At 42.8% G+C, this 26302-nt stretch overlaps 2 protein-coding genes across 3 annotated transcripts in view; one reads left to right on the top strand and one right to left on the bottom strand.

Moving 5' to 3' along the window:
- ccdc135 (coiled-coil domain containing 135) overlaps positions 1–18376 on the bottom strand; it is a 93642-nt gene extending 75266 nt beyond the window's left edge. The window contains exons 1-2 of one of the 2 annotated variants that reach the window (XM_043698240.1): positions 18294–18376; positions 7007–7116 (exon numbers count right to left, since the gene is read on the bottom strand). In XM_043698240.1, the coding sequence (XP_043554175.1) occupies positions 7007–7110 (104 nt within the window). In that variant the 5' untranslated portion in view covers positions 7111–7116; positions 18294–18376. Of the gene's footprint in view, positions 1–3605; positions 3692–7006; positions 7117–18293 lie in introns of those variants that run through there. The other variant, XM_043698241.1, reaches the window with a different exon arrangement.
- The window catches only part of LOC122554015 (metastasis-associated protein MTA1-like), a 170586-nt gene continuing 155112 nt past the window's right edge, over positions 10829–26302 (top strand). The window contains exon 1 of the mRNA XM_043698501.1: positions 10829–10939. Within this exon, the coding sequence (XP_043554436.1) occupies positions 10829–10939 (111 nt within the window). The remainder of the gene's footprint in view (positions 10940–26302) is intronic.

Below are 26302 nucleotides of genomic sequence, written 5' to 3'. Positions count from 1 at the left end.
CACACGGTGCATAAAAACGTTTTCCCTATGTTACCTTTGGTTCTTTCAACAGTCACCTTAAATCAGTGTCCTCTGGTTCTCTGCCATGAATGGGAACAGTTTCACCCCATCGACTTTTCCCCTCATGAATCTGAATGCCTCAAAGTAACCTCTGCCCAACCTTCTCTCAGAAACCAGCCCCCAGCTTCGATCCATGTAGCTGAACTTCCTCTTTCCTGAAACCATTCTTGTAAATCTTGTTTCCATCACCTCTAAAACCTTCAGATTTTGCCTAAAAGTGGTGTTCAAAATTAAATACAATACTCGAGCTGAGGCAGAACCAGTGTTTTACAAACATTCACTGCAACTTCCTTGTTCTTGTACTTGATGTCACTATTTATAAAGGGTTCGCTTACTCTAAATTGACTACTTTCTCTTCCCCTTCTTCACCTTCAATAATTTGTGCACACATGCTCCCAGGTTCCTCTGTTCCTACACTCCTTCTTAGAACTTTATCCTTTGTTTTAAACTGTCACCCATCTTTCTTTTGGCTGGAATGCATCAGCTCACATTTCCTTGCATTGGATTCAATCTGCCATCAATACGTCAAAATGTCTTTGAGATCTATCACTATCATTCAGTTCGCAATACTTCCAAGTTCAAATTTTGAAATGGTGCTCCATTCATTTATATCGATTAGTATAGATCATTAAAACAGTCAAGGCTGAAATTGATAAATTCTTCGTCATTCAGGGAATTAATGGTTATGTGGAAAATGCAGGAAATTGGTATGAGGAATGTCGATCAGCCATGAATAGTGAAGCAGAATCAAGAGACTGAACAAACTACTGCTGTTCCTATTCTTTACGGTCTTAAGTTCTTGGAGACCCCGTATTACATAATGCAAGAAAGAGCACACATGCCTGAAGATTCCAGTTCATTGACTCTTTATTCCACTGAAACCAAACCAGCCAAGAGTTCAACCCTGAAATAAAAATAGCAGGCTAAATGTCTGCCTGTGGCCTGACGCATAAGCCCCTACGAAGACACAAACCAGCCAAAACTGTCCCAATCATGAATGACCTTGCTTGCAGGAAATTGTGCCAGCACTGCACCCTTCACCATCTCCATCACTATTTGGCAAGGCTGCACCAGACCCAATAGACAGCATGACATCACTGGGACAAAGATGGGGAGTTGACTGATTATGATGCACAGTCCCAGCTCCTTCATTTATCCTTTCAATCAGCCACTTCCAATCGCATGTCCAAATTGCCATTCTTCAGGTTTGAGCCTACACAGCAGATGTAGGCACATCATCTTGAACATCTAAATATTCTCAACTAAGAAATGTTGATTGGAAAAGAATGATGCAGCACAGTGGAAATTATTTGGCCCAATGTGTCTGTGCTGACTCTCTGAAAGAGTAATTTATCTAGTGAATAGTTGCACAAATGAGTGATGTAGCCAGTTTCAGTTATAGTCATAGAGATGTACAGCACAGAAACAGACTTTTTGGTCCAATTCATCCACGCTGACCAGATATCCTAAATTAGTCTCATCCCATCTGCCAGCATTTGGCCCATATCTCTCCAAGCCCTTCCTATTCATGTATCATCCAGATACCTTTCAAATGTTGTAATTATAATAGCCTCCAGTTGATTCCATGTGCACCACCCTCTGCGTGAAAAAGTTACTCCTTAGGTCCCTTTTAAATCTTTCTCCTCTCACCATAACCCAATGCCCTGGGGAAAAGACCTTGACTATTCACCTTACCCATTCCCCTCATGATTTTATAAACCTCTAAAGGTCATCCCTCAGCAAATACACCACAGAGAAAAAAGTCCCAGCTTATTCAGCCTCTCTTCTTGTGTCAAGTGCATTTCCATCTCTTCAAATATGAGTAAAGATATTGAGAGTTACACTATGATATGTACTGGGAAAAGGCAACTGCCCTGGATCTCACTGGCCACAAAGATAACTTACTAGGGGATCAGTGCCTGCCTGAGTACTGCCTACTGCACCAAATGTAACACAGGAATAAAAGCACTGAACACTTGATGACTCCATTTGGTGATTTTATACTTCACAGACACCAAATCTTTTAAGCACTTAAACAGAAAAACAGATCCTCTCAAGGTGATTAATTCAAAATAGCCAAGGGCTCAACTTCCAAATGCAAACATCTAAGTGCTATTGTACACCCCGAGGCATAATACCTGCCAGTGCTGTGTAAGTCCGCTCCAGCTATCTGAGCCCACCCAAAGTATTGTTCCATTGCCACCACCATCATCCCACATGGCTGCACTGAACCATCACATCACCTTAATAAAGTTGAGGAACAGCACATCTGCCTCTGTCACATTCAATACCTTCCTTCAGTCAGAAAAAAATTGCTTGTCACTGTCATCTGTTTCTTGTCGCTCTGCCAAATTCGCATCCTCTTTAACTTTTTAAATGATTAGATTAGATTACTTACAGTGTGGAAACAGGCCCTTCGGCCCAACAAGTCCACACCGCCCCGCCGAAGCGCAACCCACCCATACCCCTATATTTACCCCTTACCTAACACTACGGGCAATTTAGCATGGCTTGAAGAATCAATATTGATATTAAGATCACAGCAACTCTGTTCTTCAAATAATGTGTCTTTGAATCTTTTACATTCATCCAAAAGGGCATACAAGCCTCAGTTTCATGTCTCATTCAAAAAGACAGCACCTCCATCAAAACAAGACTACCCCTGTGCTTTTATTGAAATGTCAACTTGGAATATGTGCTTACCTCTTGGGAATTGGGCTTTGTCTGACAACCTGCTAATGCCACTGTACTTGGGCCAAGATAGATGCGCTCAAGAGGGATAATAAAGAGATATAATAAATAGGCCAAAGAATGGCAAAGGCCATTCAGACCATATTCAGACCGTAAGATACTAGCGACAACCTTTGCCAAGTAAGCTGATCTCAGTTCAGGTATCAGAATGGTATTTCAATTTGCTTTAGCTTAACTGTCTAAAGAGGAGAAGACATTGGACATGGTTACTATCCATGTTATTTCCTGCTCCTTCATGAATAGGACTAAAGTGCATTATCGAGGTTCAGATTTCAAACATAAAAAAGCTCCAGAAAAAATATCTGGAATTGACAGAATATCAATTCAATCTGAATCATTACTTTAAGCGGATTGGGGAGAAGATGTGGAGAAAAAAAACTTAGAGATAGAAAACATAATGTTATAGCTTTCTGATTATCATCAGGCACCAATTTGTTGCACCTCTTTACTTTCCTCAAGATATTGATCTGTGTTGAAATATACATGCACTGGTGCCAAGCACTCTCCAATCATGTCCAAATTGCCATTCTTCAGGTTTGAAGCTATACAGCAGGTATAGGCACATCATCCTGAACATCTAAATATTCTTAACCAAGAAAATGTTGATTGGAAAAGAATGGTTGTAGCACAGTGAAAATTATTTTGGCCTAACATGTCTGTGCTGGCTCACTGAAAGAACAATGAATCTACTGAATAGTTGAACAAATTAGTGAGTAAGGAATAGAAAGATATACTGATCAGTTAATATATAGTGAGTGCACAGTTACATAACATTTGCAGTACAAAAAACTGACCATTTGACGCAACTCATCGGTGCCAGTGTTTATGTACCACGTATTCACATGCTGAACCCCTCTTAATTTCACTTTATCAGCACAATCCTCTGTCCCTCTTCTTCCACATGCAGTTGTCTGGCTTCTCTTTAAATACATTTATGTAATGTTGTATTTGAAGATGGACGGCTTCTCTGTTTCTCTGAATTCTAAAAGAATCTGAAAAAATCCTTTCAAGACACTCTGGCAAGGAATTTTGTTTGAAAGAAAAAGGTAAGTGACACTTTAAACGTGCTTTTAAGCACCTTATCAGTGCTTGGATCTGTTATCTAACTCCTAATTGACAGCGTAAATATGTGGAAGACACTATCCCCAAGCTAGGCCTTGATCAGGAGGACTTGGGCCTCCTGCACTGACTCCTCACCCATTAACCTCTTCATAGTTCCATGCCCTCTTGAACTCTCTTTTCAACTTTCTCTTACGGTACTTGTTGACTATCAGCCTTGTGCCAGTGTTTAGCCTTAGATGGAGTTTGCCACCAGCGTTGGGCTGCATTCACACGCAACCTGACTTCAAGAAGGGTGGCATGGTGGTTCAGTGGTTTGCACTGCTGCCTCACTGTACCAGAGGGCTGAGTTCGATTCCACCCTCGGGCAACTGTCTGCATGGGTTTCTTCTGGTTGGTCCAGTTTCCTCCCATAGTCCAAAGATGTGCAGGTTAGGTGGATTGACCATGCTAAATTGCCCATAATGTCCAGGGATATGCAAGCTAGGTGGATTAGACATGCGAAATGTAGGGTTACAGGGATAAGATAGGGGGATGGATATGGGTGTGATGCTCTTTAGAGGGTCAGTGCAGACTCAATGGGCCAAATGGCCTGCTTCCACATTGTAGGGATTCTATGATTCTAATTCACCTCAACTATTGTTTAGTTTTCTTCTGCATTCTAATCACTCTCTGGGTAAAGACGTTTCCCTTGAATTCTTCAACGGACTTTTTGTTACCATATAACCTGTTCAGGTTAGTGTGTTTGTTCGGATCACTAAGGTGGCAGGAAGGTTGTGTCCATTGGACAAATGGCTAGTTTCTGTCTTGTAAACTTAGCTCCATGTAAAAATCTGTTCCCTATCCCTTCAAGTCCTTCCACTTCCTCAGGCTTATCATTTTAATCACAAATGTTGATGCAAGCCAAAATTATGGAATACAAAGAAGCGTCTTAGCCAAAATGGTACCAGATATCCACATCTGGAAGTCTGGTCCAACATCTGGCAGTCACCATTTTTGCTGAAGGTGTAAGGTCAAATCAAAATTGGCACACCCATGGTTGAGGGAGGCAGAAACACATTTTAAATTGCATTTGTCTTCATCAAAATCAAAATTTTACCCCATTTAGATTTCTGAAACATGACTGATGGGATTTTCAAATTCAAGGAAAAGGTCTGGTCCTAATAAGTTATTTGGAGAAATCAAGTATCCTGCTGGAGAGGTCAGGTAACCCTTTGGGATTGTTACATTAGTCGATCCATGTACCTAAAATGTAGATAAGGTCTGTGGAACTGAGAAGTTGGCAAGTCATTACAATCCACTGTTCTTTAAAATTTTGAAAAAAAATCTCTCGGTTAAAAATATCAGTGCTTGTAATTTCTAAAGCTACTTGTTGACAAAAGCCTGAGGGTTTACACTGTATTATGTTACCACTGTAGTGTATTACCACTGTTTGACTGCAACCACAAATGCCTTATCCTGCAGCCCAAGTTGTAAATTCACAGCTTGATATAACTGTGTTTGATGGGATTGTGAATATGTTTTTGATTCAATACTAAGCTTGATTAGGCCTTTATCAATTATAGTTCTTTTCTAACATAGTGAAGACTGTAATAGATAGATACTTATTTTATTTCTTTTCAGCATGGCTTCTGAGATTTACCTGCTCTGGATACTAGATGAATTGACATTGCACACGCAAGGACAAAGGGTAGCGGGGGTATGACACAAGTTGTCATCTGGGCTATAAAAGGCCATGGGGATAAATGTGGGGTCATGGGTTAGCATGAGCTTGCTCAAAGTTGGTATGAAGTAGACTCCATAAGTAGACTTTGGGACAGGTAGAGAGGCATAGGTTGGCATGGACAGTAGAAGGGTTGAGTATAAGCCATGAGATGGCTTGATTTGGTAAGAGTGGAGCATTGAAATGTGCATGGTGGATGAGGAGTAAGGGCCATTTTTATTATAACTATTTCTGTTACCTCCTCCAGCCCTCTGTACCCTCTCCATCTCTGTCACTTCCGCCAGCCTCCTATACTCCTCCCTATCTTTGTCACCTTCTACTGCACACTACACTCCTCCTTAAATCTGTCCACCAATCACTACACTCCCCCCTTCTCTGTCACCTCCTCCAGCCCCTTAAAACCTCACTATCTGTATAACCTCCCCTAGCCCTGCAACACCTTCCTATCCGTATAACTTTACCCAGCTCCTACACTCCTCCTTAACCCTGTCACCTTCTGCAGCCCCCTACACACTACACAATCTGTGTAACATCCTGCAGCTCCTACCCTCCCTACCTGTGTAACCTCTGTCACCTCTATACCCCTCCCTATCTCTGTCACCTCCTCCAACCCTCAAATCTCCCCCAGCCACCATTAAAACTGGGACTGACTTCCAGAGTACTACAGCTGGTCATTTGGACAACCGAGAGTGTGGTGCTGGAAAAACACAGCAGGTCAGGCAACATCCGAGAAGCAGGAGAAATGATGTTTTGGGCAAGAGCACTTCATCAGGAATGCAAACTCCACACAGACAGTTGCCTGAGGCTGGAATCAAATCTGGGTCCCTGGTGCTTTGCATAGGTTTCCTCTGGGTGCTCCAGTTTCCTCCCACAGTCGAAAGATGTGCAGGTTAGGTGAACTGGCCACGCTTAATTGCCCATAGTGTTCAGGGATGTATGTTAGGTGCATGAGTCAGGGGTAAATGTCGGGGAATGGGTCTGGATGGGATACTTTTTGGAGGGTCATTGTGGACTTATTGGGCCAAAAGGCCTGTTTCCACACTGTAGGGATTCTAATTCTAACTACTCAGTTGTATTCTTTCAAAATTATCAACATGTTTATTTAATTGCTCAAATTATAAGAAAAAACATCCCAATCTTACATGTTCATGTTTCCTATTTCTTCATTCCAACCAATCTCTTAATTAGTCTGCATTATAATCCCTAAAGCCCCTTCCCACAGTGTGCAACCCAAACTGTACAGGGCTCTTATTAAAGTTTTATGTAGGCTCATCATTGGGTCCATTATATTTTGTATTGTTTAATTCCTTTTTCCATTACAAAGTTCCCATGTTGCCTTTAGATTTGTATTCTGGGAAATGTATTCCAAAACATGCAAGAAAAGTTATGACAACAGAAATAAACTTTACTTACAGTTGGTCTACTTTAGGAGCAGATACCCTAAATTTCGCCTTCTTAGATACTTTATCATCTTCATCTCGGAAAACATCTTCATCTGACTCCTCCAGCAGATCCATTGCACCCTAGAGAGGGAGCCAAAAAAAAAAGCCAGATCAGGGGAGTAACGTCTAATTTGATATCTGTATAATAGTCACAATTTCATAATTGCTGTTGAAGATTTCCTTTGTGTACCAGATGAGTAGAATTAATAGATTCAAGAATAGCTTTTTTCCCTGCTGTTATTAGACTTCTGAATGGACCTCTCAAATTTTAAATTGATCTCGCATTCTGTGCACCTTCTCTGCAGTCGTAACGTTATATTCATCACTCTGTTCTCCTACCTTAACGCACTTTGTATGGTATGATCTGCCTCTACTGGACACAAAACAAAACTTTTCACTGTACATGTGACAATAATAAATCAAATCAGTTATGAAATTATACCAAGTGTGCAGGAGAAATCCATCCGCCCTCACAGGTTAGTGTTTAACCTGTTCCTATTTCCATAAACTCCTCCGTATGTTCCAAGAACACACTGTTTCTCCACGTCGGCCTAATCATACATCACTGATTTTTATCACTCCACCTTTGGTAGCCATGCCCTCAAGCTAGTTCTTCTGAACCTCAGAAATTGGTGCAGAAGTACACCATTTGGCCCACCATGTCTTGCTGACTTCATGGATGATCTGATTTGTGGCCTTAACTTCAGTTTCCTGTCATAACTCTTTCAGCCTTTCATATATTCAATAACTCAGTTACCACTGCCCTCGGGAATAAAGGATATGCAAGTTAGGTGGATTGGCCATGCTAAGTTGTCCTATAGTGTCCAGGGATGTGCAGGCTGGGTGGATTAACCATGGTAAATGCGGGGTTAAGGGAATAGGGTGAGGTGGGGGAACTGAGTCTGGGTGGGATGCTCTGTGGAGGGTCAGTGCAGACTTGATGGGCCTAATGGTCTCTTTCTGCACTATAGGGATTCTATGGTAAAGAGTTCCAACGACTAATGAGCTTTGAGAAAAGAAAGTCCTCATCATATCTATCTTAAGCGAGAGACCCTTTGAATATGTTACCCCTGGTTCTAAGATATCTTCATGAGGGAAAACATCCTCTCAGCATTTACCCAGTCAAGCCCTCTTGAATTCTTACACATTTCAAACAGATCTTCCTCTAAACTCTGATGGGTATTGTCCCAAACTGCTTCACCTTTTCTCAAAAGACAGTCTCTTCATGTCTGAATCAACCTGGTGAACCTTCTGAATTATCTACAATGCAAGTGTATTGTAGATAATTCTTCCTTAACTAAAAAAAACAAGACTCCGTACAGTACTCTAGATATTGTTCCATAAATACCTTGATACGGTTGCAGAAAGATTTCCCTCCTTTTATACTCCATTCCCTTTGCAATAAAAATTAAAATATCATTTGACTTTCCAATTACGTCTGTATCTGTATACTAACTTCTTTTGTGATTCAGATACAGGGCCACTCAGATCTGTCTGTACCACAGCATTCTGCAGTTCTGTCACCAATTAAATAAAACTCTTCCTACCAAAGTGGAAGATCTCAAATTTTCCCACATCTTACACTATCTACCTTTTTTTTTTGCCCAATCACTTAACCTATCAACATCCTGTTGCAGAATATAGTGTCTGCTTTTGTTCCTCAGAGGCAAAGGCAGGATGCAGGTTCAATTTTAAGTAGGAAACACAACCTTTGCCAACATGCTGGAAAACATGGGTCTATAGCCTCATAAGGCCACAGTAGGAAATGAAGGTGGGTTGATTCTCAAGTCTTCCATCCTACCCAAATGCATAATTCTGGATTTTACTGATGAAGTTATCGATGAATATTGAGGTGCAGTAAGAAAGCTCAAAATGCATTTAAATATTTTTTCAAATGTAAAAGTATTTTCTCCTGCACTCTCAATTATAGAGTACCTTACTCCACCCATCCTCCAACACACACCAACCCTCACCAAATTCCCCTGCTTCATCCCTCTTGACCACCCCACTGCAGGAAGTCAGTATTATTTATTCTCTTAACTTCCAATATCTGAGAATGGGAAGTTATGGGCGGCACGGTGGCACAGTGGTTAGCACTGTTGCCTCACAGCGCCAGAGACCCGTGTTCAATTCCCGCCTCAGGCGACTGTCTGTGTGGAGTTGGCACATTCTCCCCGTGTCTGCGTGGGTTTCCTCCAGGTGCTCCGGTTTCCTCCCACAGTCCAAAAATGTGCAGGTCAGGTGAATTGGCCATGCTAAATTGCCCATAGTGTTAGGTGTAGGGGAATGGGTCTGGGTGGGTTGCAGGTCGGTGTGGATTTGTTGGGCCGAAGGGCCTGTTTCCACACTGTAAGTAATCTAATCTAATCTAGGTAAGGAGCTTTCGAATCTCCAAGCTGGAGCATCAGCAGCCAAACTCCTTCTCACAGAAAATGAAATCTAAAACCCAGATCAAAACTCTGGCCTCTCCCTGTCAGACAGCCTGTCTCCCCACAGTTACCATTCAACATCTGCCTCTCCTGGAGTATAAGGATTCTCCCAAACTTGCTGGAATTAATTCCCTGGTATTGACCTCATTAATGGCCAACATGTACTCTCTTTTTAAAAATACTACTCTACCCTGTTGTTGAAGCATCAGTAGAACCAATTGATCAATTAAATTCCAGGCCTGGAGACAGTAAGGACTGCAGGTGCTGGAAGTCAGAGTCAATAGATGTGAAGCTAGAAGAGCACAGCAGGTCAGATAGCACTGAGGAGCAGGAAACTCAATGTTTTGGGCCGCAACCCTTCATTAGGACTGATGATGGGTTACTGTCTGAAACGCTGACTTTCCTGCTCCTTGGATGCTGTCTGACCTGCTGTGCTCTTCCAGCTTCACATCTATTAACTTCCAGGACCTGGCCTCACAAACAAACCAACTTGTTTGTTCAAATTTTGTTTTAAACACAAGCTGATGCCCATAGTCCAAAGGTCATTATCAACCCACAGTTCTCAGTGCATAGCTCCAAACTAAATTGATCAAATAAAAAATAATTCAAATCAGCAAGTATTCTAACACCGCTATAAGATTCTTAAAATTGAATTCAAGCATTTCCCCGAGAGAGATATTAGACTAACTAATAGTAACATAGAAAATAGGAGCAGGAGAGGGATACTTGACCCTTTGAGCCTGCTCCACCGTCTAATATGATCTTGTTGATCATCCAATTCAGTACACTGTCCCTGCTTTCTCCCCATACCCTTTGAATCCTTTAGTTTGAAGAATTATGTCTAACTCCTACTTGAAATAATTCATTTTGGCCTCAACTGCTTACTGTTGCAAAGAGTTCCACAGGCTCACTACTGCCTGGGTGAAGGAATTTCTCCTGATCTCATCCCTAAATTGTCTATTCCATATCCCTACTTCTTGTCTCACTTCTCTCTTGACCAGAGATGTTACACCTGCTGTTTTACAATCAGCTGGGACCTTTCAAGAATCTAGGAAATTTCAGAAACTTTCAATTAAAGCATCCATTATCTCTCAAGCCACTTCTTTTTAGACCCTTGAATGCAGGCCATCAAGTCCAGTGAACCTGTAGGACTTTTATCCCATTTGATTCATTAGTATTTTTTTCCTGATTGAGTGTGTTTTTTTTAAAATTTCTCCCTCCATTTGCCTCCTGCACTTCTGTTTGTCTCAGGATGCCATTTTTGTCTTCCAGGCCATTGTGCACATGGTCCGTCTGGAGCTTTCCTGCACAATTATTTACTCCACACAATGCAGATGAGAGAAAAATGATGGCCCAAAGGAAAAATGACACCCCTCTTTGTAGACAGGGACCTGAAGGACCTTGTTCACTGTCCTCTTCCTTCAGAACCAGCAAAGGAGGCCACGACACCAGCTTGGTCAAAGATTGCCACCAAGGTCAGTATGGTCTCCCAGGTCCAGAGAAACATTCAGCAGGAATGATCTTCTCAAAGTCTAACGGGAGTGGTTCTGACTCAAGTCAAATTAGCCAGGGGGCCCATTACAGAAAGACATGGGCATCATCTGATCTTAGTCCAGGAGCTTGAACACAGTCAGCTGACTGCTTGGGGCAGACATGGTCAGGGGTCCATTTCACTGAAGTCTGGGAAGTGGGCCACGTTCGGTCCTGCAGGTCCAATACAAACAATAAGGGAGTTCACAGTAAGTCAGATGGGAAGCGGCACACAAATCATTAAAAGGGTCTGGTCAGTCATCAGTTGGGCTGCCCTTCGAAGTCAGTCGGCTGGTAGACCATGATCAGTACTGAGGGTGAACAGAATGAAAGTCAACATAGCAGGGTGGATTTATCAGGGAAGACTGCATTAGGGAGGTTGAGGAACTATGTGTTGTGGATTATAAGAGGAAAGGGACATGCAGGTTCAGGGAGACCTCTTGATTAACAGGCTTAGCCTATGACTCACTGTGCCTGAATCGTGTTCCATATTCAATCAACTGATTAGATTAGATTACATTACAGTGTGGAAACAGGCCCTTCGGCCCAACAGGTCCACACGACCCGTCGAAGCGTAACCCACCCATACCCCTACATTTACCCCTTACCTAACATTACGGGCAATTTAGTACGGCCAATTCACCTAACCTGCACATCTTTGGACTGTGGGAGGAAACCGGAGCACCCAGAGGAAACCCACGCAGACACGGGGAGAACGTGCAAACTCCACACAGTCAGTCGCCTGAGGCGGGAATTGAACCCGGGTCGTTAACTGCAAAGGGAACGTGGCTGTGACCACACCCAGAGTGGAGTAAGAGGTTTTGTTCTGTCTCCACATATGAGATCCACTTATGATCTGAGGCCCTTCAAGGTGTGACTGCACCAATCAGGCAATTTCACAGACAGGATGAAATCATCTATAATCATAGCATGCATGTGAAACGCATCAAGTATATAACAGTATAGGGTGCAAATGCTGGTCACAAGCCAGCTTGATCATGTCATTTGTCAATGTAGATTGAAGATAGTCATCTTTGTGAAGGAGAAGTAATCACAGGTGACTTGGAGATAGAATGGACTGCAGATGCTGGAAGTCAGAGTCGATACAATAGAGAGCTGGAAGGGCACAGTAGGTCAGACAGCATCGGAGTCAGTTTCGGGTCAGGACCCTTCATCAGGACTGGGGAAGGGGAAGGGAGCTTGGAAATAAATAGAGGGTAGCAAGTGGGGCTGGGAGAAAGGTGGGTGGGATGATGATAGGTGGATGCAGGTAGGGGGTTATTGTGATTGGTCAGTGGGAAGGGTGGAACAGATAGGTGAAAAGGAAGATGGACAGGTTGGTCAGGTCAAGGAGGACAGGAAGGCCTGGACATGGGTTGAAGTTGGGGGTGGGGAGATTTTGAAGCTGGTGAACTCTATGTTGAGGCCATTGGGTTGTAAGCTCCCAAGACAGAATGTGAGGTGTTATTCCACCAGTTTGCATGTGGAGGAGGTCCAGGATGGACTTGCCCCCGCTTCTCTCTTGCTTCCCTTTCTATCCTTCCTGTAGCATTTGTATCCGGGAACATTAATCTGCCAGGGACGGGCAGGACTGGCAGCTTAATGTTCCAGGATACAAATGCTACAGGAAGAATAGAAAGAGAGGCAAGAGAGGAGGGAGAGTGGCATTTTTGATAAGGGATAGCATGACAGCTATGCTGAGGGAGGATATTCCCGAAAATACATCCAGGGAAGATATTTGGGTGGAACTGAGAAATAAGAAAGGGATGATCACCTTATTGGGATTGTATTATAGACCCCTAATAGTCAGAGGGAAATTGAGAAACAACCTTGTAAGGAGATCTCAGCTATCTGTAAGAATAATTGGGTGGTTATGGTAGGGGATTTTAACTTTCCAAACATAGACTGGGAATGCCATAGTGTTTAAGGTTTAGATGGAGAGGAATTTGTTAAGTGTGTACAAGACAATTTTCTGATTCAGTATGTGGATGTCCCTACGGGAGAAGGTGCAAAACTTGACCTACTCTTGGGAAATAAGGCAGAGCAGGTGACTGAGGTGTCAGTGGGGGAGCACTTTGGGGCCAGCGACCATAATTCTATTAGATTTAAAATAATGATGGAAAAGGATAGACCAGATCTAAAAGTTGAAGTTCTAAATTGGGGAAAGGCCAATTTTGATGGTATTAGGCAAGAACTTTCGAAAGCTGATTGGGGGCAGATGTTCGCAGGTAAAGGGACGGCTGGAAAATGGGAAGCCTTCAGAAATGAGATAACAAGAATCCAGAGAAAGTACATTCCTGTCAGGGTGAAAGGAAAGGCTGGTAGGTATAGGGAATACTGGATGACTCAAGAAATTGAGGGTTTGGTTAAGAAAAAAAAGAAGCATATGTAAGGTATAGACAGGATAGATCGAGTGAATCCTTAGAAGAGTATAAAGGAAGTAGGAGTATACTTAAGAGGGAAATCAGGAGGGCAAAAGAGGGGACATGAGATAGCTTTGGAAAATAGAATTAAGGAGAATCCACAGAGGTTTTACAAATACATTAAGGACAAAAGGGTAACTAGGGAGAGAATAGGGCCCCTCAAAGGTCAACATGGCGGCCTTTATGTGGAGCCGCAGAAAATAGGGGAGATACGAAATGAGTATTTTGCATCAGTATTTACTGTGAAAAAGGATATGGAAGATATAGACTGTAGGGAAATAGATGGTGACATTTTGCAAAATGTCCATATTACAGAGGAGGAAGTGCTGGATGTCTTGAAACGGTTAAAGGTGGGTAAATCCCCAGGACCTGATCAGGTGTACCTGAGAACTCTGTGGGAAGCTACAGAAGTGATTGCTGGGCCTCTTGCTGAGATATTTGTATCATCGATAGTCATAAGTGAGGTGCCAGAAGGCTGGAGTCAGCTAACGTGGTGACACTATTTAAGAAAGGTAGTAACGACAAGCCAGGGAACTGTAGACCGGTGAACCTGACGTCAGTGGTGGGCAAGTTGTTGGAGGGAATCCTGAGGGACAGGATGAACATGTATTTGGAAAGGCAAGGACTGATTCAGGATAGTCAACATGGCTTTGTGCATGAGAAATCATGTCTCACAAACTTGATTGAGTTTTTTAAGACGTAACAAAGAGGCATTCGACAAGGTTCCCCATGGGACACTGATTAGCAAGGTTAGATCTCACGGAATACAAGGAGAACTAGCCATTTGGATACAGACCTGGCTCAAAGGTAGATGAGGTGGTGGTGGAGGGTTGTTTTTCAGACTGGAGGCCTCTGACCAGTGGAGTGCCACAAAAATCGGTGCTGGGTCCACTACTTCTCATCATTTATATAAATGATTTGGATGTGAGCATAAGATGCATAGTTAGTAAGTTTGCAGACAATACCAAAGTTGGAGGTGTAGTGGACAGTGAAGAGGGTTACCTCAGATTACAACAGGATCTGGACCAGATGGGCCAATGGGCTGAGAAGTGTTAGATGGAGTTTAATTTAGATAAATGTGAGGTGCTGCATTTGGGAAAGCAAATCTTAGCAGGACTTATACACTTAATGGTAAGGTCCGAGGGAGTGATGTTGAACAAAGACCTTGGAGTGCAGGTTCATAGCTCCCTGAAAGTGGAGTTGCAGTAGAATAGGATAGTGAAGAAGGCATCTGGTATGCTTTCCTTTATTGGTCAGAGTATTGAGTACAGGAGTTGGGAGGTCATGTTGCAGTTGTACAGGACATTGTTAGGCCACTGTTGGAATATTGTATGCAATTCTGGTCTCCTTCCTATCAGAAAGATATTGTGAAACTTGAAAGGGTTCAGAAACGATTTACAAGGATGTTGCCAAGGTTGGAGGATTTGAGCTATAGGGAGAGGCTGAACAGTCTAGCGCTGTTTTCCCTGGAGGGTTGGAGGCTGAGGGGTGACCTTAAAGAGGTTTACACAATTATGAGGGACATGGATCGGGTAAATAGGCAAAGTCTTTTCCCTGGGGTTGGGAAGTCCAGAACTAGAGGTCATAGGTTTAGGGTGAGAGGGGAAAGATATAAAAGAGACCTAAGGGACAACTTTTTCACACAGAGGGTGGTACATGTATGCAATGAGCTGCCAGAGGATGTGGTGAAGGCTGGTACAATTGTAACATTTAAGAGGCATTTGGATGGGTATATGAATAGGAAGGGTTTGGAGGGATATGGGCTGGGTGCTGGCAGGTGGGACTAGATTGGGTTGGGATATCTGGTCGGCATGGACGGGTTGGACCGAAGTGTCTGTTTCCATGCTGTACATCTCTATGACTCTATGTCGCCAAAGGAGTGGGAGGGGGAGTTGAAATGCCTGGCAACTGGATGGTGGTGTTGATTGGAGTGTACAGAGTGCAGATGCTCTGCTAACCAGTCCCCGAGTCTGTGCTTGGTCTTTCTGTTATAGACCTTCAGGACAAAATATTGCAAGATCTCCTAGGCTGCACTGGGGCATGAGATTGATTTGCTCACCTTGACCTGTGACATTCATTGACATGATCTTATACACAGTGATGCTTTCTTAGGAGAAGTGGGGCTGGGAGAACAAAGTCTCAGTAGTCATGCAGCACTTACAATCTCCCACTATCTGTTTGCATTATTACTGGTGCTGCATTCCATGGATCTCTTTGTCGGAGTGCTCCATGAACCATTGTATGGAAGAGTATGCTAATCTGTCATTTGTGGGCAATGTGAAGGCTGACTTCTCACATCACTGAAAGCCTGTTCTGTTTCTTGCATTCCTAACATAGGTTCATTGAAGTGTAATTGATGGATCCAGTCACAGCAGGGTTATTGACACTATTGCTGCAGTCTAACAAAGGAAGTGGAGAAGGAACAGATACCCTGAAATATGCTGAACAGCCTCCACGAGGGAGGTGCAGCTGAAAGTTCCCTCAGGATATGCAGAAGGTTTAGAAGGGCCAGAGGTTTTTGTCCATTATGTCCATTGTCTCCAGATAAGTGAGATTGCTGAAGGCTTTACTTACAGTGGGTCTGCAATATACATTATCGTGATATAAGTTGTTTCGCAGTCACGTCACTGATATTTTGAGGAACGAAATATAAAATTTCCCACATACCCATTTTGTTGTGTCATGATGTACATCTGGTAATTTGTGTTGTATATCTCAGACCCCATATCGAAGAATATGGCCTGTTGAGTTAGTCTGAGCAATCAAAGTATGCCAGAGTGCAAAGTGACAATAATATTCAGAACTGCGGCGTGACATGCTGGTCAGAATATGGGGACAGTACAGAGACAACAGCTGCCAGGGTAGATCAGAACAACTGTAAGACAAGTAGGCTAGAATCACTAGGGTCGATTTGATCTGTTGTGCAACAGAGGTCAAAATCGCCATAAGGCGGTGGCCAGCGTGAAGAATGGTGATAAAACCAGGAGTGGGAAACTTAAGGTAGTGATGAGTGGGGGGCATACAAATCTGTGAAAGGTTTGTTGAATCTAAAACACCAAGTTGAAACAATTCCTTTCTTCTGTTCTGGAGTGTGAGCAGAAAGAAATCCATCATGGACTTATTTTTAAGTGGACGATATTTATGTGTTTGAATTTGTGATTTTATAATTTGGATTGAAGGAGTTCAAGGATTGGTTAGGCCCTAGTTGGATAACTAGACTTGGTACTTCATCAACAATGAACTTTGAGATCCTGGTAACCAGCAACAATTGGACATGTGAATATGGAAGGGAAATATAGTACATGTATAGTACGTACTTTGGTTGGCATGTATGAATCACAACATTTGATTAAGTAAAAGTCCCTATTAATAATTTATTCTATTGTTTCTCAGGGATAATTCACCTTAGTTTAAATCAATTAGGCAACTTTAATGCTTTTACATTCTCTATAAGTCCATATTTACATTATTCTTTTGGGGGGGAAATTCCTCTATGAAAATCACTTCAGTATGAGCTGCACATTTCTGGTACATAACCCTGACTTATATCAAGGACACTTATATGCCAGGACAGCGTCACAGAATTATGCCAACTGCTAAAGCAGGACCTAAAGGTAAAATCCAAGTTCCAGAGGACCATAGGGTGCTCTCTCATTAGGGAGAGAGACAACTGATGGTTTAACCTGAGAGTCAGCACACCTCAGGTGAGGGGCAAGTTGGGAAGGTAGGATTTTCATGGAAATCTCAGCCAGCATGAGACCAACAACCTGAAGGCTATCAAAGTGACAGCTGCATTGAACTTTCACACAAATGACTCCTTTCAAGGAACCATTGAGGACCTGTTCGGAATCTCTCAACCCTTGACCCACAAAGGTATTAAGGCTGTCACCAGTACAATTTTTGCCAGGTCACACCGCTTCCTCTCATCTCCCCCAGACGAGGACAGTGTTGTTGTCCAGGCAGTAAACTTTGGCAACATCACTGGCTTCCCTTAGGTGCAGGGCATTCCAGAGACTTGAGCAGATAAGCTAACTTGACACTCCAGGTTCAGTCGAGAGAATGGGGACTGTTCTCTGGATGAGATGCTCAACCAGAGCCTTCTCAAGTGGGTGTGAAAAACCCCCTGGTATTATTTTAAAGAAGACCCAGATTGTTTTCCAGGGGTCCTGCTGGGAGTTAGCACCACACCTCAAACCCCATAAACTAAGATGAGTGATTATCAAATCAAAAATAACCCTTTTCAAAAACATACATGATGGTGGCATGGTGGCTCAGTAGTTAGCACTACTGCCTCACAACACCAGGGTCCCAGGTTCAATTCCAGCCTTGGATGACTGTCTGTGTGGAGTTTGCACATTCTCCCTGTGTCTGCGTGGGCTTCCTCCAGGTACTCCAGTTTCCTCCCACAATCCAAAGATGTGCAGCTCAGGTGAATTGGCCATGCTAAATTGCCCATAGTGTGAGGGGCATTAGTCAGAGGGAAGTGGGTCTGGGAGGGTTACTCTTTGGAGGGTCGGTGTAGACTTGTTAGGCCGAAGGTACTGTTTCCACACTGAAGGGAATCTAATCTAATGTAGCTTCCCTTATGTCTCCCATTATTTATTCCTTAAATAACAGCTAAACGTGAACTACTTCCTCCCGATTTGTAGAAACTTGTTCTTTATTCTTCAAAGGAAGTTACATAACCTGGGACCAAACACTGTGCAGCTACACATTCTCACCAATTTAATACTGATCAAGCTTCCTAGGTTACATGTAATGAGAATAACTGGTTCGCTCACTCACCAAATTAAAAATTAACAATTGGCTCATTGTGTGAAAAGGTACGTAAAATAAATACATAATAAATTAAATAATGTCAATAATGATCCCTTACCTTCTGTATTCCCAAATAGTCTAAACTGTTAGTTTTTTCGGACTTTTCCTTGAAGATATAAGTGCCTCAGGCCTGTGATGCTGATTGGAAACCTATGTTTAATTAGCAACCAGAGCTTAGCAACCAGTCCTTAGCAACAGCCATAGCAACAGGCAGGGCACTCTGGGTATTGTAGTCTTTTCCTGTCAAAACTAAGACAGTTCTCAGGAACAAAAGTAGAAGTTGCGGGGAAGCTCAGCAGGTCTGGCAACATCTGTGAAGAGAAATCAAAGTTAACATTTCGGATCAGGTGACCCTTCCTCAGCATGGATAGTAGCTAGGAAAATGTCAGTTTATATGCAGAAGTTAGGGTGAGGGAAGGGGTCAGGAGTAAATGATAGGTAGGGATACAGACCAAAGAGAGAGAAGAACAGTTGGAGGGGCAAAGGAGTGGATAGTGATCTGGGCAGGAGGGTGAATAGCTATTAATGGAGACTGTTAGTGGCTAACAATTAGTGTGTAATGGCAGACAATGTGATAACAAGGCCTGGTGTGTGGGGTTGGGGATGAGGACATGGGGGAACTCAGGTCCTAAATTCATTGAACTCGATATTGAGTCCGGAGGGCTGCAGGGACCCCAAGTGGAAAATGTGGTTTTGTTCTTCCAGCTTGCGCTGAGTTTGCTGGAGCACCACAGCAAGCCTGAGACAGAGATGTTGGGCAGGGAACAGGGTGGGGTGTTAAAGTGGCAGGCAAGTGGAAGTTCTTTTTTGCTGGTAGAATGTAGACATTCTGTGAGGCGGTCACCCAGTCTATGCTTTGTTTCCCCAATGTAGAGGAGACCACATCATAAGCAGCGAATGCAGTAGATTAGATTGTGAGACATCCAGGTAAAGTGCTGTTTTACCTCAAAGGTATGTTTGGGCCCTTGGATACTCAGGAGGGAGGAAGTAAATGGACAGGATGTCCTGGAGGGAATGATCCCTGTGGAAGGCGGATAAGGGAGGGGAGGGGAATATGTGTCTGGTGGTGACATCTTGCTGGAGGTGGTGGAAATGACTGCTGATGATCCTCTGGATGTGGATGCTGGTTGGATGGTAGGTAAGGACAAGGGGAACCCTATCACTGTTGCTGGAGGTAAGAGAGGAGGTGAGGGCGGAAGTATGGGAGTGGTCAGATCTGGTTGAGAGCCTGTTGACAATGGTGCTGGGGAGTCATTGGTTGAGAAAGAAGGTGGACATTTTGGGGGCTCCCTTGTCGAAATTTGCTTCATTGGAATATATATGATGGAGACAGAGGAACTGAGAGAATGAATTGAGCCTTTACAGGACACAGGGTGCTAAGGTTGAATAGTCAGGTAGCTGTGGGAATCAGTGGGTTTATAGTGAATATTAGGGGCCAGTCTATCCCCAGAAATGGAAACAGAGATACCAAGGAAGGGAAGATACCAAGAGGAATCAGAGCTAGACCAATGAAAGTGACAGCAGGGTAGAAATTGGAAGGGAAATTGATGAGATTTTCCAATTCTGGACAAGAGAGGGAAGCAGCATTGATATATCAGAGAAAGAGTTGAGGGTGGGGGCCAGAATAGGACTGCAACAAGGAATGTTCCATGTACCCCACAAAGAGACAGGCCTAACTGAGGCCAATGTGAGTACCCATGGCCACCCTTCTGACCTGAAGAAAATGAGAGGAGTTAAAAGAGAAGTTGTTAAGAGTGAGAACGAACTCGGCCAAGTTGAGGAGGGTGTGGATGGTTCAGGCCTTTGCTCCAGGAAGAAACGCAGAGTCCTGAGACCATCCTAGTGGCAGATGGATGTGTTAAGGAATTGCACGTCCACAGGTATAGAGGAAGTGGCTGGAACCTGCAACTTGGAAATTCTAAAACTGGCGTACAGCAACAGAGGAATCATGGATGTGTATGGGCAGGTGAGAAAAGACTGAGTCCAGAAAGGAAGAGATCTCAAGAAAGCAGGCCAGAGATTACAACAATAACAACCACATAGATTTATATAGCACCTTTAACATTAAACATCCCAAAACACTCCAGGGCAGGAGCACTGTGAGACAAAATATGACAACAAATCACATAAATATATCAGGTCAGGAGACCAAAAGCTTTGTCAAAATGGTAGGATTTAATAAGTCGAGGAAATCGAGGTAGATAAATGGTCGGGTTTAGGTTGGATATTCCAGAGCTCAGAACCAAGCTGGCTTAAGGAATAATTAATTCAAATTGTGGCTCCACAAGAGGTTGGAATTAAAAGAATGTGGAAATCTCACGGAAAGTTGCATGGACAGAGGAGATTACAGACAGAAGGAACATGAGTTTGAAAACATGGAAGATAAATTTAAAATCAAGACATGACTTGTGCAGGAGCTACTGTAGGTCACTAAACACAAGGATGGTGGGGGAAAGGTTTTGATGTGTAAATGGGGGAACAGAATTTGGATGAGCTTTGTATGGTCGAGTTGAGCCATGATAAGGGACATGGGATTACAGTTTTTAAGAATTGTTTTAATAATTTGCTGGTGGTAGCTTTTGAGTGAGAGACAGTGCATACCTCCCAAGACACAATGGGACACAAACTTCCCAGGCACTGAATAACTTGGGCATTCTCAAAAGTTGGAAAAACCATGTAAAATTGGCAGTGGGGAACTCCTTGATGTTAAAAGCAAGAAAGTCCCATTTTCCAATGAAGTGTTGGCCAGCAGGATAAGACTGCTGAGACCAGCAAGATGAGAAGCTAGATGAGTAAATTTAAGGAGAACCTAGTCAGATTTTTAATTAGTCATGGGTTGAATGGTTATGGAGAACAAACAGGAAAGTGGAGTTGAGGGGTAGGTGAGATCAACCATGATCATATTGAATGGCAAGGGAATTTGAGGACCTGAATTTACTACTCCTGCTCTTGGTCAAAAAGTGTGGCACTGGATTGGCAACATCCAAGGAGCAGGAGAATCGATGTTTCGAACAATTGGACAGTTCAAGAAGGTGGTGCCGAGTTGGAAGGAACATGAGTTTGAAAACATGCCCCTATTCTCACCAGTAAGCAGTGAGAGGCCTCTCATTGTTACTTCATTTTGCCTCAGCTTTATGCAGTTTCCATTCTACCTCCTGCCAGATACACAAAGTCAATTCCCGAAATGTAAGTAAGAACAGTTTAGTGTGAAAGGCTTAGAGGGGACAGAATTCTAAAAATGTGTCCAGGAGAGTATTTAAGCTAGCGTGTAGAAAGTCTGACTAAAGAGGGTGATGATGGATTTAATTTTAAGGACCAGTAAGGCATTCAACAAGGTTCCCCATGGGACAGTGATTAGCAAGGTTAGATCTCATGGAATACAGGGAGAACTAGCCATTTGGATACAGAACTGGCTCAAAAGGGAGAACACAAAGGACGGTGGTGGAGGGTTGTTTTTCAGACTGGAGGCCTGTGACCAGTGGAGTCACTGATTAGCAAGGTTAGATCTCATGCAATACAAGGAGAACTAGCCATTTGGATACAGAACTGGCTCAAAGGTAGAAGAGAAATGGTGGTGGTGGAGGGTTGTTTTTTAGACTGGAGGCCTGTGACCAGTGGAGTGCCACAAAGATCGGTGCTGGGTCCACTACTTCTCATCATTTATATAAATGATTTGGATGTGAGCATAAGATGTATAGTTAGTAAGTTTGCAGACAATACCAAAGTTGGAGGGGTAGTGGACAGCGAAGAGGGTTACCTCAGATTACAACAGGATCTTGATCAGATAGGCCTGTGGGCTGAGAAGTGACAGATGGAGTTTAATTTAGATAAATGTGAGGTGCTGCATTTTGGAAAAGCAAATCTTAGCAGGACTTATACACTTAATGGTAAGGTCCGAGGGAGTGTTGCTGAACAAAGAGACCTTGGAGTGCAGGTTCATAGCTTCTTGAAAGTGGAGTCACAGGTAGATAGCATAGTGAGCAAGCGTTTGGTATGCTTTCCTTTATTGGTCAGAGTATTGAGTATAGGAGTTGGGAGGTCATGTTGTGGCTGTACAGGACATTGGTTAGGCCACTGTTGGAATATTGTGTGCAATTCTGGTCTCCTTCCTATTGGAAAGTTGCTGTGAAACCTGAAAGGGTTCAGAAAAGATTTACAAGGATGTTGCCAGGATTGGAGGATTTGAACTATAGGGAGAGGTTGAATAGGCTGAGGTTGTTTTCCCTGGAGTGTCAGAGGCTGAGGGGTGACCTTATAGAGGTTTATAAAATCATGAGGTGCATGGATAGGATAAATAGACAAAGTCCTTTCCTTGGAGTGAGGGAGTCCAGAACTAAAGGGCATAGGTTTAGGGTGAGAGGGGAAAGATATAAAAGAGACCAAAGGGGCAATTTTTTCATGCAGAAGGTGGTACATATATGGAATGAGCTGCCAGAGGAAGTGGTGGAGGCTAGTACAATGGCAACACATCTGGATGGGTATATGAATAGGAAGGGCTTGGAGGGATATGGGCCAGGTGCTGGCAGGTGGTACTAGATTGGGTTGGGATATCTGGTCAGCATGGATGGGTTGGACCGAAGGGTTTGTTTCCATGCTGTACATCTCTATGACTCTATGACTCTAAGTGGAAGATATGTCAGTGATGAAGCATTTTGGTGATAGTGACCTTAATTCAAAGGTAATTACAGATAATGAACTGGAACTAAATGTTCTGAAATGAGGAAGACTAATTTTAATAAGACAGGATCTGGCCAAACTACAAAGTGAACTGGGAGCAGCTTGGACGAAAATCCATGTCAGAGCACTGAGAGACATTCAGAATGGTAAACCTGAGAGCACAAGACCAACATGTTCCCATGGGACCAACAATTCCAAAGTAACCTGGATGTGTAGAGTTGGACAAGGGGAAAAAACAAATAGTTTATGGTAGATACCGAAGGCTTAAAAACAATGCATGGCCTAGAGGAATAAAGAAAGAGCGGTGTTTGCTTAAAAAGGAAATTAATAGAAAGAGGGGGCATGAAAAAATACTGGTGGGTAACATTAAGGAAATCCAAAGATGTTTTAGGAGTATTTTAGGAGTAAGAAAATAATGAGGAAAAGAGTTGGGCCAATTAAGGACCAAAGTGGCAATCTATGTGTGGAGCTAGAAGACATTGCTGAGGATTTAGATGAGTACTTTGAACCTCCATTCCATATAGAGAAGGATGAGATAGGTATATAAATCAGGGAGCAGGACAGTGATATACGTGAACAAATTAGCATTGAAGAGGAGGTATAAGCAGTTTTAGAGTGGTCTTGAAAGTAGATAACCAACAGGCCCAGATGAAATCAGTATCAGTCTGCCATGGGATGCAAAAGAGGAGATTACATGATATTAATTTTCAAATTTTCTCTAGCCACAGAAGAGATTCCAGTGGACTGGGGGACATCTAATGTAATACCATTATTCAAGAAGGGTAATAGAGATAAATAAGGAAACTACAGGCCAGAGTCGAATATCAGTATTGGGAAACTATTGGAAACATTTCTGAGGAACAGAATTGATCTTGGAGAGATAAGAATTAATCAAGACTATTGAGCAGGACTTTGTTAGGGGAGAGATCATGTTTGACTGTGTTTTTTGAGGAGGTAACGAGGTGTTAGATGAAGGTAGTGTAGTTGATGTAGTCTACATGGACTTCAGTCTGGATTTTGACAAGTTCTCACATGGCAGACTGGTTAAGAAACTAAGAGCACATGTCCAACAAGCCAATTTGGCAATTTGATCCAAAATTGGCTTTGTAGCAGGAAGAAGAGGGTGAGGTTGAAGGGTGTTTTTGTAACTGATAGCCTGATACCACAAGGTTTGGTGCTGGATCCCTTGCTGTCTGTAATGCACATTAATGACCTAGATATGTGTAGACATATAGAAGGTTAGTCATTAAGTTTGAAGATGACATAAAAATTAGTGGTATGGTAACAGTGAAGAGGAAAGCAATTTTAATCCTGGAATGATGCATTTTGGGAGGACTACATGGTAAGGAAGTACACAATGAATAATATGACCCTAGGAAGTACAAAGGATCAGAGCATCCTTGGTGTGCATATGCATGGATCCTTACAGAAAGCAGGAAAGTTGGACAAGATGACTAAGAAGACTTAGAGATATTCACCTTTATTAGCCAAGGTATTGAATGCAAGGGCAAGGAGATATAGAGATATTTAAAACATTAGTTAGGCCTCAGATGGAGTACAATGTATAGTTTTGGTTGCCATACTATAGAATTGGTGTGACTGCACTCGAGAAAGTGCAGAGGAGATTCACCAGGATGCCATCTGGGCCGGAGTAAATCAGCTATGAAGAAAGATTAGATCATTTGGGCTTATTTTCTTTGAGCTGAAAAGGCTGAGTCAGGATCTGTTAAGGTATACAAAATTCTGTGGCGCATAAATATGGTGGACAGGAAGTTACCTTTCAATAACCAGGGGGTGTGGTTTTGAGTTAAGAGCAGGAGGTTTGGATGGGATTTGAGGAAGGTTTTATTGTACATTATGTAACTGACTGTTACATTATGTAACAAACTACTGCCTTGAGAGAGTGACTGAAGGCAAGGCTGGTGCCTTTGTGCTGGAATGTTACATGTGATGACATCATGTAACTATTTTAAAGATACACGCCTGTCTGATTTTCAATCTATTCCCAGAGACTTCTGCTTTCTTTCATTTCTGGTCTCTTGGGGATCCTTGTTTATAATAACTCATGTTTTCCAGCTGTGCCTTCAACTTTCACTCGTGCGTTCTATTTCCTCCCGACAGCTCTCTGTTTTTCCCTTGGCCTTTAAAACACTTCTTAAAATCTATCTCATCGAGCAGGATTTTTTTCCTAATATCTCCTTATGTGGCTCATTGTCGAATTTTGCTTGATTACATTTGTGTGAAGTGCTTTGGGATGTTTAATTATAATCAAGATGCTGTTGTTTCAGCATCTCTCCAAATTTGACAAGTTGAAGGAGAGTTGGTCAAGGTCCTCAGACTTCCGTTATGGAGCTCCCCATTAGTCACAGTTTCCTTTAGTAGTCACTACCGTTCACTGTTTATTTCGTTTAGCAGATTTTGTTTCTGAAAACTAACTCCAACATTTAAGAGAAAAGGCTCCACGTAGTATGTGATGCTATTGACTTCCTGAAAGGTTGGTTGTAATTCCTAATCATAAACCCTGAGAATGCTCATGAGATTCTGGTCTGGAGTGAATGCAATGGTCCGCTGGTTAAAGTACCAATGCTTTGGGAGTTTCATTGTGAGTGAACTGGATTTGATATCAGTCGAGATACATACTTAGATCTTCCAGTCTGTGTCGGAATCCCTGTTTCCAACTCAGTTCAGAAAAATAAATTAACTACTTACCTTCCTATGATATTCAGGCTCTTCATTGAATGTGTACATATTTGCATCAAATGCTTGCCCAATTAACAGATACTTCTAATCAACCTGTTCAGAGTTCTACTGTACACCTCTGGACCAAGCATAACTTGAATCTGGATCTTTCTGTTTCAGAAACAGGAACTCTACCATTGCACCACAAAAGCCCCTAAGGCCCACTGTCCATTGCACAAGGGTTTATGATAAACTATAAGTATGTTAATTGATGGATGGTGAAACTTGGCCTAGATATACACTCTGAAAAATGTGTTGCTGGAAAAGTGCAGCAGGTCAGGCAGCATCCAAGGAGCAGGAGAATCGACGTTTTGGGCATAGCTGCAGATGCTGGAGATCAGAGCAGAAAAATGTATAGCTGGAAAAACGCAGCAGGTCAGGCAGCATCCAAGGAGCAGGAGAATCGACGTTTCGGGCATAAGCCCTTCTTCAGGAATGAGGAAGGCGTGCCAAGCAGGCTAAGATAAAAGGTAGGGAGGAGGGACTTGGGGGAGGGGCATTGGGAATGCGATAGGTGGAAGGAGGTTAAGGTGAGGGTGATAGGCTGGAGAGTGGGTGGGGGCGCGGAAAGGTTGGGAAGAAGATTGCAGGTCAAGAAGGCAGTGCTGAGTCCGAGGGTTGGGACTGAGTTAAGGTGGGGGGAGGGGAAAT

Source organism: Chiloscyllium plagiosum, chromosome 10 (genome assembly GCF_004010195.1).
Source record: "Chiloscyllium plagiosum isolate BGI_BamShark_2017 chromosome 10, ASM401019v2, whole genome shotgun sequence".
Taxonomy (NCBI): domain Eukaryota; kingdom Metazoa; phylum Chordata; class Chondrichthyes; order Orectolobiformes; family Hemiscylliidae; genus Chiloscyllium; species Chiloscyllium plagiosum.
This window is presented reverse-complemented; position numbering and strand designations above follow the sequence as displayed.